The sequence below is a fragment of the Rhipicephalus sanguineus genome, chromosome 1 (assembly GCF_013339695.2).
Source record: "Rhipicephalus sanguineus isolate Rsan-2018 chromosome 1, BIME_Rsan_1.4, whole genome shotgun sequence".
Taxonomy (NCBI): Eukaryota; Metazoa; Arthropoda; class Arachnida; order Ixodida; family Ixodidae; genus Rhipicephalus; species Rhipicephalus sanguineus.
In genome coordinates, this window is record NC_051176.1 from 182,185,713 (window position 1) to 182,201,415 (window position 15,703).

A 15,703-nucleotide genomic window follows, 5' to 3' on the forward strand; every position below is an offset into this window, starting at 1 on the left:
CGCAGGCGCACATATGCACACATAAAACACCTCATGAAACACAAAACCTCTATAAAACGTCTTTAAAACGTTTAAAACCTCTATAAACCTCCATAAAACGTTTTATAGAGGTTTCGTGTTTCGTGGGACGCACACACCTGCACACACCCGTACACACACGCCTGGAGGGTTGACGCCTGGAGGGTTCATGGCGTGCGTGAGCATCTGAAAGCGCGCGAAGTTTGCTGGCGCTCGCTTCTCGTGACGTCAGGGTCACCTGACTGGGAGGTATCGCGCGTTGCAGCCATTCAGCGTTGCGGATGCGCCGGCTCCGCGAAAGAGAGAGTGAAGAAAGAGGAGGTTGACGGCCCGGTGAGGGAGAGGCGGCGTGGATAAAGGAGCGCCGCTACTTTCCAACATCCAGAAATAAGCGTCTCTTCCTCTACATAACCACAAACAAGGGGCTTTAAACGGGCGCACTTAAAGGCGTCGGCCAGCTCGCCCGCTCCTGCGAACGCCGTTTCTCTTCGCCCTACAGGGCGTGGTCGCATTCGTGCGCTTATCCGAGGAAAGAAGGAGGCGGGCGGGGGGGGGGGGGGGGTCGTGGAGGTGGAGTTGTCTGTCATGTGCTTTCCCCGCGATGTCCGCGCTGAAGTAACAGAGCATACGAAGCTCACTTCGCTCGCTGCAGCGGCCGCGTTTGCGAAAGGAGCGCGCTGTTCAAACAGAAATAAGTAACAACTGTGATAGTTCGCGCTCGTCCTGTGTGGACCTGTTCGTTCGTTTCGTGCGTCCTGCTTTATGTTTGAGCAGTGCGCTTCAAGTGTCGAGCTGTGACGCATCATAGTTCGCGCTCGTCTTGTGTGTGTTCTTTTCGTGCGTCCTTTGCGCTTGAGCGATGCGCTGGAAATTTCGAGCTGGTTTCCGTTCATCGCGTTACATTCAAATTTGTTGCTATCGCATTCATTGCTTTTTTTTTTTTTTTTTACGGGCTTAAATGACATAATATACTCTAAAGTAAACATGCGCTCGCTTCTGAGCCAGGAAATTGGTGAAAGTTTTAACGAAAGGCCTAATGTAACGACGTTATCATTAGTTTTAGCCGCCCCAGCTTCACCAAGTTGCACCATTGGCCTTTTTCGCGTTTTAGATATTCGTCCTGTCGGATTATTCGAAAGTTCGAATACTAGCTATTCGAAAGTCGAATCGAATTATTCCGTTAGATAGCATTCGATTCGAATTCGAAACTCGAACATTCGCACACCCCTAAAAAATACACAAAACACAAACTAACCATTCCGCATATTTGTTTTCGTTTTCCCCCTTTCCTTTTCTTTACAGCAGGCTTGATGCCGCCTTTTTAAGACCACTTGGGTCGATTGCGTTCTCTATGTAGTCAGGTAAGGGTTTCCGGTCCCTTGCGGTTGTGGGAGCAAAATAACTCTGAACAAGCAATCGTTGAGAAGTACGGTATGTTAAACTTTATGGGGATGATAGAGCTGATACTAGTGGAATGGTGCTGAAAGTAATAGCTAGGAGTAAACATCAGGGTGGTGAAAATACCACACTTCATCAAAACGTGGGAGGCATGTCTCTATTCTACGGCTAACTAGGGAAAAACAGCTTCTCAGCACTTTATTCTTTTCACATAAGCATTGCGACGATAGCTAAATTGAAACTAGCGGAACCATTTTGTACTACCTCAAGCAAGGAAGGAAGGAGGAAGGAAACAGAAAAGCAGAAGGCAGGCAGATTAACCAGAAAAGCTTCCGGATGGCTAACCAGCACTGGGGGACTGTCGAAGGCGGAGATGATAGGTTAAAGAAGTGGGAAAATAGCATCACGCCAAGTTTCGCGCATATTTTTCTTTTATCAGTATTTAGTGTCATGTCTCACGTACAACACCACTCGTTTGCGTTATCTCGATCATTGTGAAGTAATGCGACGCCCGAGATGGCTTGATCATTACCACAATAATCTAACCCCGGTAGCAGGCACTCACAAGCTTTTAATGCTCACTCTTTATTATTTACTTTCTGGCATTAACCACAAGCGCAATTTTTGTCGTTATCTCATTTTCAGTTTCAATAAGCAGTGTCTTGCGTTCATTACGTCCTTCCTGTTTAGATGAAGTGTGGTTGATTACGTCGCTTACTACAAACGTACAGTGACGGTCAAAATATTACGGACCACGGGAGCGCATGGCAGACAGCACCGAGGCGCCTTCTCACGGCTGTTTGCGAAGCGCTAGAGCGCGCACTGCGCACTCGCATCCTTGTTTACCTGCCGGCCTGCTCGTTCGCTCGCTTCAAGAGCGCGGGCGGCGGAAAGCCGGAGAAATCGCAAGGTGCCGCTTCTGCAGTCACCGCGGAAGCACCGAGCGATGATATCGTGACGAAAATACGTAAATTGTACTGGCAGTGCTCGGTGCGCGTCGCACTCTACGCTTTGTTCCCAAACGTTCCGCAGCGTGGAAAAAAAAAATCACAGCATATCCACGGAGTGAATGATGATGAGTGGGCGAAGCTGCGGAGGTTCATCGGTAAACCGTGAATCTTCCGTGAATTCTGCCCAGTACATCATCACCGACGTGAGATCGGGCGCGTTTATACTAAAGGTTCGATGAGTTATGACGACTTGCAGCTCACTTTAATTTTACTTGTACGCTGTGAATTTTCATTGTTTAGAAAACCATTGCTTTAGAAAACATCTGGCGTCTTTCGTTAAGCAGCTGGCGTCTTTTCGTTTTGCTTTAGAAACATCTGGCGTTCTTTCGTTTTGCTTTTACAAAACATCTGGCGTCTTTCGTTGGTTTATTTCATCAATCAACGGCGTTTTGAACAAAATTTTTATTGTTTAATCACGCACAGGAGAAATCTCACCAGGCACTACCTTGGAGGTAAACAATGGCTGCTAATGGGAATGAGAGACAGAAGAAGTCGGCTTTTAGCTAACACTTACACCTCTACTTCTACTAACGTTTCCTACTGGAACATGCCAATGGCTGCTAATGGGGAATGAGAGACAGAAGAATTCGGCTTTTAGTTAACGCGCACGCTGCGAATTTTTTTATTGTTCAACAACGCACAGGAAAAATCTCCCACCGGCACCACCTTGGAGGTCAAAGCGTAAGACTGGTTACGCACGACTACTACGACTACGACTACGAGGGACGAACGGGTGCCGCCTTAAGGAGCTTCGCCCCTAATACGCTTTGCATCAGTTTGTCTCAAATCGACATGTGTGATAAGATTACCCAGCAGCTTCCATTCGCGGAACTCATGCATGCTGAAATTTTTTTTGTGGTGCTCGGTGCAACTGTCATGCGCCCGTTCATATGCGCTTTGAAATAAAAAACATGGCATCAACCGGTTTATAGCACAAACCTACAATAAAAACCCACATGGGTTAAAAAATGAAGAAAAATCTTGAAAGCTGACGAAAAATTTGTCCAGACCAGGACGAAGTTTTCGCCAAGTGGAAAAAGTTTTCTTGTAGGCAAATCGCTCGGGGCTTCCGCGGTGACTGCAGAAGCGGCACCTTGCACTTTCTCTGGTGTTCTGGTTCGCGCGCACTTGAAGCGAGAGAACGAGCAGGCCGGTAGGTAAACTAGGATGCGCGTGCGCAGTGCGCGCTCTCGAGCTTCGGAAGCAGCCGTGAGAAGGCACCTCGGTGCTGTCTGCCACGCGCTCCCATGGTCCGTAAAATTTTGACCGCCACTGTACAATAGAGATGACGTCATATCGTGTATCACCGGCGAAGCTTCTTTTCTTAAAACTTTTTTAGTGAACGTAAAGGGGTTGGCAATATGCGACAAACCTTGCAAACCTATCATGTATTAAACATGAAATGCTTTCAACTCCCGTTGTCGGCTGCCTTCAAGCGACTTTGAGCCAAATACCAGCGCCGTTATCTAGGCACTTCAAACGAGACATCCGCGCAATTAGCCCAAAAGTTTAAAAAAATTGCGGTGTTTGGTAGTCACCCTTTCTTACAGGACCACATTACATGCCCTGGCAGCGGTCCAAACAGATTATAAAATATGTTGCTTTAGCGGTCCCCTTAGTGCTGGTTCACTAGTATTCCTGAAGCTATAACTTCTTGTCCACAGAAAAAATCTTATTTACCATTTACAATATAGACATTCTAAAGGCAGATAGGGCACCATACACTTCCTCTTTTAAACACCAGCAGAAAACCAGTGCTCTTTTGAACGACACGGTGCGCCAGTAAACGGCGCGCTGCCAGAGGCAGAGGTTTCGCGGTGCGGGTTGCCGCATACTTCGAGAGGTGGCGTGAACCAGCCTGCTGTCGCGTCGTGGCCGGATCGGCCGCAGACGCTAGGCAAAGCACAAGATTTATCTTGCGCAGTGACGGCAAACAATGACGTCCATATGAATGGGTGCACAATGTAGTGTGGTGTAGTTTAGTGGTGTGTGTCCTTGCGAACATGCACAAGAATGTGGCTAGTATAATCTCGAACCAATCTGGTCTACCGGTACCCATTTCTTGCTTACATCTACTATTGATTACGGGAGAACCAGCCATTTTTTTGAGAATAAGGTTTCGACCACAAATAAATTCGACGAATGTCAAACAAATAATTTTCAATATCTATTTCTTCCAAGTATTGATCGGTTTAGTTTCATTACAAATCACCCCTAAATAGTTTACCATTATGTCATAATTTTCATATATACAGGGTGTTTTTTAAAGAAAATACAATTTTTTAATAAAGAGATTATATGACAGCCACACTGGCGTATCCAAGGCGGGTGAGGAGGGGTTGTTGGGGGGAAGGCGGATTGCTCAATCTCCCTTCCCAAAATTTTGAATTCTGCATGTGTATGTATACACGCACACATACAAAACACGCATGAACATACATAAAGAGTGTTGAACCTGCACTCCCCTTCCCCCCCACTCCCCGAAAAAATTTCTGGATATGCCCCTGGACAGCCAGGCACCTTTTGCCTTCACACGTGAAATCGACATCGAGGCGGAAATACATTGCCGCCCCTAAAGTTACATTGAATGATTAATTAATGCAAACTTGTTAATTAACTTTTCAAGTATGAAGTTGGGGCCGTCAATTGCATGCAAAAGTCGTATGACGTGATAATTTAGGGCATTCCCGTTCTTTTTTTAGAATTACGAAAAAAAACACTTAGCTTGAGATATCAGTCATTGAAATCGAAGGCGCCGGTGCAGATGACATCGAAAATGAGTGCGTCGGGCAGACAGGAAATGCTGGAAAATGCGGCCGCTGTGTTACGTCAGACTGGAACTTGCCGTAACGAACTTTGGAAAAAGGCGCGTCGCAGCAGAGTCTGGTCTGGAGAATCGACAAGTCGCGTCAAATACACAAGTGCGCCGCTTATTCTGTGAGTTTTGCGTGCAGCGCTTATAACAGATCAGATAGGTTATAACACACAGCCATGTAAACGCGTCTACGTGGCGAAACACAACGTGCAGCTACCGTTTAATAAGTTGTTTACGAGACAGATTGCGTGGTTTAATAAATGCGTGAACTGAGGTAAGAAACCCGGGTACAGGGCAGTAAAAGGGACATACCTGTAAGATACGTACTACACACATTAGCCTGAGTAATGGGAGCAATGCACCAACTTGACTCCGCTTTCATTTTTCGTTGTTAAGTCACAGCTGGATCAGCTTACATGTGACAATCACATACGACAGCTTCTACGGTATTTCCATTCAACTCATTTACACAGTTATAGTCCCAGCGTACCGAATGTTTAGGAGGGGACGAGCTTGGGGTGAGGAGCAGCAGGTGACTGGGCATATAAAACAGCAGGACACCTAAGTCTTCGTCGCCACTCGGCGCGCAGCAGTTTGACCGTTAATACCATTGTAATGAACGTTCCCAGTTAATAAGGCACAGTGCTTCAGATGTGACTCAAAATTTCGACAATTGCGTCGTCGCTTTGAGATAGTCGTTTACAACACGCCCTTGACGACAGAGAAAGTTATCGTAAGTCGTACCCCGAGGGAAGTTCCTGTAGTCTTTTTAAGCGATATTAGCCAACAGTCAGCCACCAACAGCCAACATTAGGCAATATTACCTTACATTTGGCCAATATTAGGCAAAAGTTAGCCAACGTTAGCCAACACTACTGCCTGTTACCTAACGTTAGCGGTTGCTAGGTAACGCTAACCAACATCAGCCAGTGCAAGTACTATGCGAGTAAATATAGTGCTTGAATGGCATGTTAGACGTGTTGTGTCACGTCTCATGCATATTCTGATATATCCATTAGTGAAAACGTCCGGAATAGCATCTTGTCATTTATGCCACTCTCATCACGACATGTAATTCATCTTTGTTATGCATGCATGCCATGCCGTGTGCAATCTGATATGCCAAGTTATTAGAACCACGGAGTTTCCTACAATATTTACCAGACGGAACTCTGGCGCTGCGAACGTTCAGCCACCATGGGAATGATGGGTAGTACACGGACTTGCTTAATCTTCGTGCTTGCGGCTTCGAACGCACTTGCGGCTTTGTTTATTGTTATGTTTTGGCGTTTGTTTTATATAAAAGAATGGATCGTTGTGAACTTCGTGAGCCGATTTGAATTGGTGAGCCTAAAAGGTTGAGGTGGTGAAGTAGAAATGCTGAACATTTGCTGAACTTCCCCTTGCGACAAGCGGCTCCAGGCCACATGGAGCCAAACAGAGCCGAAAGAACGAAGCTTAGACAAATCCGTATACTACCCACAACTTCCATGCTGACTGAAGCGGCATGCGTTGCAGCTCCCATAGACATTAGCGCCAGAGTTTCCTCTAGTGTATTATCAAGAAATACTATGATTAGAACGACCACTACAGCATCACGACGTATACGACGGACGGACGGACGGACGGACCGACCGACCGACCGACCGACCGACCGACCGACCGACCGACCGACCGACCGACAGACAGACAGACAGACAGACAGACAGACAGACAGACAGACAGACAGACAGACAGACAGACAGACAGACCAGGCCCGTAGCCAGGAATTTTTTTTCGGGGGGGGGGGGGGCACTTCCTGAAAACCCTAACTTTTTGAGAAGAACACCTATTTTTAGTATTTATTTTTGGTAAAAACAGCCAGGCCTGCGCTGAAACCGCAGCACAGTCACAGCGAAAGCTGGAAGAGCGGCGTTTCTAGAGCCCGTTGTAAGCTCTCTTGGGGCTACAATACAAGTACACTAGAAAGGTACCCACTACACCATAAATCACAGTTTTTGTGAAGTTTGGAAGCACCTACCAAGTCATTATTCGTCGTTCTGCGGAGAAGCGAGGCACCAGCTACACGTCTGTAAGGAATTATGTGCACTTTGTTGACGCGACGACTGATGACGATGAAGAATTATGGCTCAGCCCTTTGTAATGGGTTGGAAGCTTTAAACGGCCCACCAGTTATGTAATTTGCATTGGGTGACGCCCGGTCGCTATTTCCCTCTCCCGTCATGCTGTATAACATACGTTGACGTGGGAGAGAGACGGGGTGGGGTGGGGGGCGAAGAACTTTACTGAGACCCCGAGGAAATGGATCATGCGCTTATGGGCTTCCTTGGCCACCAATACAACTGCACCTGCGAGGAACCCACTACGCTATAAATCATTGTAAGTTTACTGAGACCCCGAGGAAATGGATCATGCGCTTATGGGCTTCCTTGGCAACCAATACAAGTGCATTTGCGAGGAACTCACTACGCTATAAATCATTGTAATTTTACTGAGACCCCGAGGAAATGGATCATGCGCTTATGGGCTTCCTTGGCAACCAATACAAGTGCACTTGCGAGCAACCCACTACGCTATGAATCATTGTAACTTTTGAGAAGTACGGCAGCAGGCACTGTGCCATTTTTCGTCATTCTACGGAAAGCGTTAGTACCTGCTAAACGCATGTAAGGCATTATGCGCACTTTGTTGATGCTGTGCCTGATGACGATGAAGAATTATGGCAGAGCCCTTTTTAGTGGGTTGGAAGCATTCAACAACCTACTCGTTGCGCAATTCGCATTGTGTGACGCCTGGTTACAGAATTCGCTTTGTGCGACGCTTGGTGCTTATTGTACTCTTCTACCACGCTATATTGCATATGCTAACGTGGTTCCTTCCCGACATGAAGCCTGTATAGGACCTCTTTGCAAAGCAGTTTCAAGCCCCGGCGTGGCTCAGAGGTTGAGTACTGGGCTCCCACGCAGAGGGCCCAGGTTCGAACCTCGTTCCATCCTGGAATTCTTTTCTTATTTTGTTTTTTTTTATTTCGAGCGATACTGGTTACGGACACCGGCGGCGGCGGCGGCGGACAACTACGGCGCCAAAAACGGCCGGTGAAATGATCTCATAACAGCTTTCGCTGTAAAACACCTACTTCACCAAAATTTGGGGGGGGCCCGGGCCCCTAGGGCCCCCCCCCCTGGCTACGGGCCTGACACAGACAGACAGAACTGAACAGAACAGAACAGGACACAGGCAGGCAGGCAGGCAGGCAGGCAGACACACAGATAGATAGATAGATAGATAGATAGATAGATAGATAGATAGATAGATAGATAGATAGATAGATAGATAGATAGATAGATAGATAGATAGATAGATAGATAGATAGATAGATAGATAGATAGATAGATAGATAGATAGATAGATAGATAGATAGATTTCACTGAAGCTGAAGAGCTGCGCATTTCTGTGTTGTCCTTTTCCGATGCAGATTCGCGTGAATTCGGTGAACCCGACCGTGACCAAGACAGCCATGGGCGAGGCCGTTTGGAAGCAATACCCTGAAAAGGCGGCCGCCATGAAAGCCAAGATCCCACTCGGCCGATTTGCAGGTTTGCAGATGTATTGTCAAAAATGTTATGCCACAAGGAAGCCCTTTCTGCTTCCGCACTTTCACCCCTCGCCCTCTTCCCCGCTTTCTGTCTACCCCTATTTGCTCCTGCAGCCTGCTAACGACTACAACGCTAGTACGAAGAGTGGCCGTGCAGTTTTGACTTCTAAGGATGCCAGCTAGAAGGAGAAATGACGGCACCTTTCCCGCAGAAGCTTCTGGCTCATCCATGGTATTCGTTCCACGCAGATGACTTCAGCTACAATCAATGTTAAAAGGGAATCCTCAATTAAAAACTTTTCGAAAGACAGGGCATGGGTCTCAATTACAGTAAGACAGCTTTTACTAGACGCCAGCTGAAGAATTTTCCACTGAAATAGATAGAGTTGAATGGGAAATTAATTCAATGATTTAATAAAAAGGAAAAAAATTAAGGCAGCATCGTACTAGTGGTGCCAAGTCTGAAGGAAGCGCGGAGCTGGGTAGCCTTCTTTGTTTCTCTTTATTTTTCTCTTTCTTTCTTCATCTCTATATCTCTTTCTCTTTTTTTTTCCTTGATTCTCTCTCTTTATCTCTTTCCTTCTCTTGCTGTCCCCGAGGTTAAAATTACCGCGCAACCACACAACACGCCCACGAAGAAAACGCACGACACGCACAAGCGCTTGTGTGTGTCGTGTCTTTTCTTCGTGGGCGTCTTGTGTGTTTGCTCTGTAATTTTAACCGCAGGAATATGTACCAACTAGGCCCAAATGAAGTTCCTTCTTTTTCTGTCTTTCGTCCCTTTCTTTCTCTCTAGTTCCCTATTTCTCTTTTTTTTTTGTACTCTATGCTTTACTCTCCCCTCCTTCTTTCGCTCCTCCTTACCCTCACATCTCTCCTCCTCACCTTCTTGCTATACTGTACTATACAAGGCTATGCTATGCTCTGATAGCGTGCCTGGATAGCCGAGTGGCTACGACGCTCGCCTTCGGATCACGAGTAGGCGCCTCGAATCCCGCCTCGCCAAGAATTTCTCTATTTATCTTTCTTTCTCTCTCTCTCTCTCTTTCTGTCTTCCTTTCTCTCTCACTGTACTCGTTCTCTCGCCCATCAGAGTTACCGACCCTCCGCCGGACAAATCGGCGCACGTGTTCTAGGAGCGAAGCAGAAGTTGACGAAGAGAAAGAAGAGAGCGCTTGACGATCCACGATGGTGCTAGTTTTGTGTCTAGTTAACGGATCAACCCCAAGCTTGGCCGCTCCGCTGTAAAATAATTCCGTGACGGCGTTACTCTCGATTGCTCTTGATCGGCAGTTGTGACGGCTTTCACACATTATTAAACTAAAAAAGAAAGTCAACTTCGTTATAAATAGGTTGCGCAGCTTATACTGAGTCACGCAAGGCTGGGCCAGAGCAGAGCTGGTCGGCACTCGGCTGGTCCTGGCTTGACTATATGCACACGTGCATTCACACGTCGATGCACGAAGTGTTCACGTGATCACATGGTAAATCACGAGTATTATCTAGGTGTCGATAGGGTTCGATGGGAATCGCTTGGCAATGACAGCACCTAGTAGCTTAATTACATTAATTAGCGTAATTATCTGGACCAGGCCTAATAGCTTAATTGATCCTATTTGCATATTCGAGGCTTGGTCACCATTAGCTTCAATCCCAAGTCAACATAGGCGTAATTAGCATATTAGCCTAATAAGCGCAAACTAGGCTCAGTCCTAGTCTTAATTAGGATTAGCACGGCTCATCTTGCCGAGCTTGGCATGACTGGGCGCACCAGAATCTCAACTCGGCTTAATTGTGAGTAATTAGGCTTTGATATAATTAACGTATTTATGCTTAGATAATTACGCATTACCATGCTAAAATAGGCTTAATTAGGCTTGGCTATGATTAACTTGGCCTAACTAGGCACAGCTATGCTTAACTTGATGTGGCTTGATGTGGCCGCGCCGTCATAATGATTATTGCTTGTATACATCGCGAACCGGACAAACGGCGGGCATAACAGCTCACTTCTGCTATAAAAAAAAAGTCACAGTTTCGCCGCAAGGCCGAAGCAATGAATGCGATAGCAGGAAACTAATGCTGTATGAAGTGAGGCTCGCCAATGGATACTCTCAGTTTGAACAGCGCTCCTGTTGCAAAGGCGGCCGAAGCAGCGAAGGAAACTAGCGTGCTTCAAGTGTCGAGCTGTGACACTTGATAGCTCGCGCTCATCTTCTGTTTGTTCGTTTAGCGGCGTCCCTTGAGCTCGAGTGGCTTTCGTACGCTCCGTAACATGAACGCGGACATCACGGTGAAAGCGTGAAACATCCCTCTTCCCCTCAGAACAAGAAAACCGCGCGTAGCAGACAGCGGAAGGGCAAGGTTCTCCCTGCGCAAGTATAAGAAGAAGCGAGCGAGCTCGCCGACGACTTTTAAATGCGCCTGTCGCGCTCCTAACGCCATCTCGCTGGTAATGAAGAAACGCTTATAAGCGCAGCCGTCTCCGAGTGCGTCCAGCGGTGAAGGGTGTGTATATAACGCTCGCCGTTACCTACGTGGAGGATCTGCGTTTCGTGGCGTAGTGGCTAGCGCCACTCGCTGCGGAGGAAGAGGTCCCTGGTTCGATTCCGCGCTTCGGAAGCATTTTTCTGAATTATTTTTCTTTGGGGCTTTTATATACATATAAATACATATACGGTGCATGACGGCGGCGACGGCGATGGCAAAATCCAGCCGAGACTGTCCATATAATTGCTATCGCAATAAAAATGTATGCATTTGCACTCTACGTGAAATCTGTAGGAAGTGTATGCCGCTAGCCTGCAGTGCCGTTTTGCCCACTGTAAGAAAGCGCTTTTTCTTCTCGTGTGCCCACGATATAATACGGCGAGGCGATAACTGAACATGGCTTGTTCGCGCTGCCAGGAACTGGACGAATTGACGCAGAAAAAGACACACTCAGGGTGAAGCGCGTACTAACAATTGTTTATTTCTGTGCCACACGCTAAACATTATTAAATCAACTAAACATTGATTTAATAATGCTCACTCATGACCCGTTCAGTCATACACTCATAAAAAGTGCTTGGTCAACTGCTATCAGTTGCACTATACAGAAAAGCACACTTATGGTTTTTCAAATATTTATTGAAAATACAAAATGTTACGAACATACTTAGCGTTAACACTTGTGTGAAAATGTCTTTACGTCAGCCGTCCCTTCTGCGAAACTCTAAACATGAATGTTGTCGGACTCTCATGTGCACTTCCACTCGTTTACGGAACTCTGGTTGTCTCTTAACATCCTTATACTGGATTCTGCGCTCCACTTTATTTGCGCGTGGAACTACGAAAATGTACGCGATATTTAACACAATTTTCTGCCTTTCATTCTTTTCCTGATCTTACCTTTTGCCGTGCGGAGAGGAGTAATAAAAGTGGCAGCTAAAAAAGGCGTCAGGACCTCCTTCAAATACATATCAATAAAAAAACTCCGCATAATTTCGCAGAAAATGTAGCGATCAATGGACGAAGAACAACAACATGCCATGCAACACATGGTGTACTTGCTAAAAATCACACGTCTTCGGCCGTTTCCGGTATAGACTACTATGTATGACAGACTCTGTTATCATGATTATGCGAACAGTTCTGAGAAACAGGTATTCGGGGCCCAAGGCGTCAATCTAGGAGTGTGTTATGAACTGTGAATATCAGCCATTCAAGATGGTGCGCATGTTACAAGCAGGTGCGACCGGACAATGAGATGGAGAACTTACGAACGAATCCGGAGCTCTGTGAATCTTGCCGCTTGTTAACAACAACAACAATAACAAAAAATCAACGATTGATCCGACCGCAACACGAGAAGGCCGTCATTCGTAACAGTTATGACTGGTTTCGGACATGAAAAAAAAAGAAATGCTTCTCATTTATGCAGAGCAATCGGTGCGCGCTTCATGCTCTTAGCAAAAGCCCGTAAGGGACGCAGCGGTTTACACAGGACCATCGGTTGAGCATGAAGCAAGCGAGGTGACAGGTTGGATCAGAACGTTCGCTTGATGCTTGCCCAACTTCAGTCACTCATGGGCATCTTCTATGACGATGACAGTTACGTTCTTCTACAGCTGCAGTGCTGGTTTTCCGGGCGAAACGACTGACACTCTTTGCGTTGTAAAAGTTAGCAGCGTTAGAATTTTGCACATCAGCAACTGTATATGAACAATAAGGAAGGCGGGCTTCAATTGTCGGCTTGGGATTAATAGCCTTCACTATTTCAGTAGAAATTCTAATTATAGCTTTGGTACTTACTTATTCAGTTACTGCCTCGAATAATCTTCAAAGTTATGCCTGTGTTGTATATGCAATCTTGAGATCTTCCCTATCTCTACAGAATTTCGAACGCATGCTTTGAAACACCCCGCATACGAACCTGTCCATGAGCCTCTAGCTGGGTAAACGACAGTGACATACTCATCCGCTTTCGTGGCTGGCCGTCTACAGCGCTGCGCAGCCGAATAGTATACAGTCGAACACGACTATATCTAACTCGGGTAAATTGGATTATCCTTTATATCGCACTGTTTTGGAGCACGGCAATGCTTTAATGTCAATGCACAGAAAATTCTGCGGCTACATCGAACAAAAATAGCCGGAACACTTGATATATTGAACATCGGGCAGCGCGAATAGCCCCAAAAAGTTGGCTTTCCGTCACAAATATTTGGCTTTTCCTCACGGAAGGGGGCCCTTCCTGCATGCATTTGGGAAAGCGAGCGCTGTGATCACGTGGGCGCCACGCGGAGAGAGTGCAAATTACCGTTTACCGTTGCTTTCCCCCATGATTTCTCGCCGTTGAACCGCCGGCCCGTCGTGCGTGGTCGCCGTTCACTTCTCCGCTCGTTTTCTTAACGCGATGGATGCCGTAAAACGGAAGAACCTGCTGTTCTCGGCAAATTGTGATTTACAGCTCAGGGGAAGACACAAGACAGAGATCAACGAAGACAGCGCTCGCCTTCGCTGATCTCTGTCTCGTGTCTTCCACCGCGCTGTAAATCACAATATGCAATGAAATACCAACTAGCCCGTACTCAGACCTTGCCTCAGTATAGTTATCCGCAAAGCTGGCGATAATCAACACAGCCGAACGTGGAGGAAAGGAGCCCGACGTCGCCGCTGCGTACAGCATCCCAAGAAGCACGCTGAGTGTGATATTGAAAAATATGGCCGACATTTAGGCCAAGGCAGACTAGAGGCTTTTGGCGCCCAATGAGTACGGACAGTTGCGTGTGAAAATTTTGAGGCGCTATTTACGTCGATACAGTATTTTCTCGCGTATAATCCACTCCTGCATATAACCCCGCATACCCAACTGCAAACCGAGAAGGCGTCTCCCTTACATTACTGTGAGCAGTGCCGTGAAGCCAACTTGCGCACCCAAGCTTGCCCTAAAGATACAATAATTTCATTAAAGGGACACTAAAATGAAACAATGAGTCGGTTTAGAATAATAAATTGTGCTCTGAGAACTCTAATGTTGTTAATTTCATCATCACAGGTTTAATAATAGAAGAGGAACTCAAGGTTGAAGCAGCATTTTTAAATTTCGCGCGGTAATGTCCGCGCATGACGTCACGGATTTCAAAGTGTATTTTTCGTATTTTAGAGAAATTGGCTCAACAAAATTTCCTGAAACTTGGTCTATGGCCGCCTTAGAGGACAATGTACTTCATTTTTACCGATTAGGAACTACGTAGGACCTAGCAGACGCCATCAAAATCTATGACGTCACGGCGTTTGGTGCGAGAATTTCAAGGTGGCGTCGCCACCCGCCTTTTATTTTTGCGCGTTTTATCGCTTGCCAAACGACCTCTCGCTGCAAGCGTGGTGATTTTAGGATTGTAACAGAGCAATTTACTAATATGAGAAAAATCGTTTTTCTGTTCGGCGTCCCTTTAAAACTTGTACATGGAATACCAATATAACAAAGTAACCCCTGTTATTTTTTTCTTTTTTTTTTCGAGTTTGATATACGTGGATTTGACTGTAGAGGACGGCGGTTTGCTCACAGACCACGGAAGCTGCATTTCTATGCAGACGAAATCCGAAGATGCCCGTGTACTTGGATATAAGTGCGCGTTTAAGAAACCCGAGTGTTCAAATTTAATCTGTTGTTCTCCACTACGCCGTGTATTGTGGTCGGAGCACATGAAATTTCATAACTTATTGAATTTAACAGTGACGCGTTAATTCGCCTGTCTGTTCCATTTGCAGAGACAAAGGAAATATCAGATGTGGTGCTGTTTCTTCTCAGCGATATGGCGTCCATGGTAACAGGGGTCGTTCTGCCTATCGACGGTGGCTACACAGCAGTCTGAAAATGCATTGTCTATTAGATAGCGTGCATTCAGTAGACTGCATGTGTGGAATAAAATTTTCCAGAGTGGGAATGTATTTTGCAGTCATGACAATAAATACAACGTAATATGTTTTCATCAGTGGACTGAAAATATTTTCATTAAAAGAAATGTCATCAACTGTCTGTCAGAAAATCGCATGAACTGACGACGTCGTGTCGTAGGGATGTGCAAGCGTTAAACGGCGTATTATTATACCGTACAGAAATGAAATCTATTGCAATAGCTGCAGAACCGCGGCAGCGTTCCGAAACGAATGAAAGGTATAGCTCTATATATATCTCGGCGGGAAGTTTCCCGCCGTGTTCACTGGGTTTGCCTGTCTTTTGCCTGCTCGTAGCCGGCATCGTCGACGAGCCACCGCAATGTAAGCCAGTAGAAGTGGACCGATCAGAGACGCCTGTGCAACTCTCCCTCACCGTTAGCTTGACCCAACTAAACTAAGCTAAGCTTGACCCAACTAAGCTCC

General features: G+C 46.3%; 1 protein-coding gene across 1 annotated transcript in view; it reads left to right on the plus strand.

Annotated features, from left to right (window-relative positions):
• LOC119403397 (L-xylulose reductase) overlaps nt 1-15,310 on the plus strand; it is a 36,337-nt gene extending 21,027 nt beyond the window's left edge. Inside the window, exons 6-7 of the mRNA XM_037670339.2 lie at nt 8,717-8,837; nt 15,092-15,310. Coding sequence (XP_037526267.1) covers nt 8,717-8,837; nt 15,092-15,195 — 225 coding nt within the window. The 3' untranslated portion in view covers nt 15,196-15,310. The remainder of the gene's footprint in view (nt 1-8,716; nt 8,838-15,091) is intronic.
• The last annotated feature ends 393 nt before the right edge of the window (nt 15,311-15,703 follow it).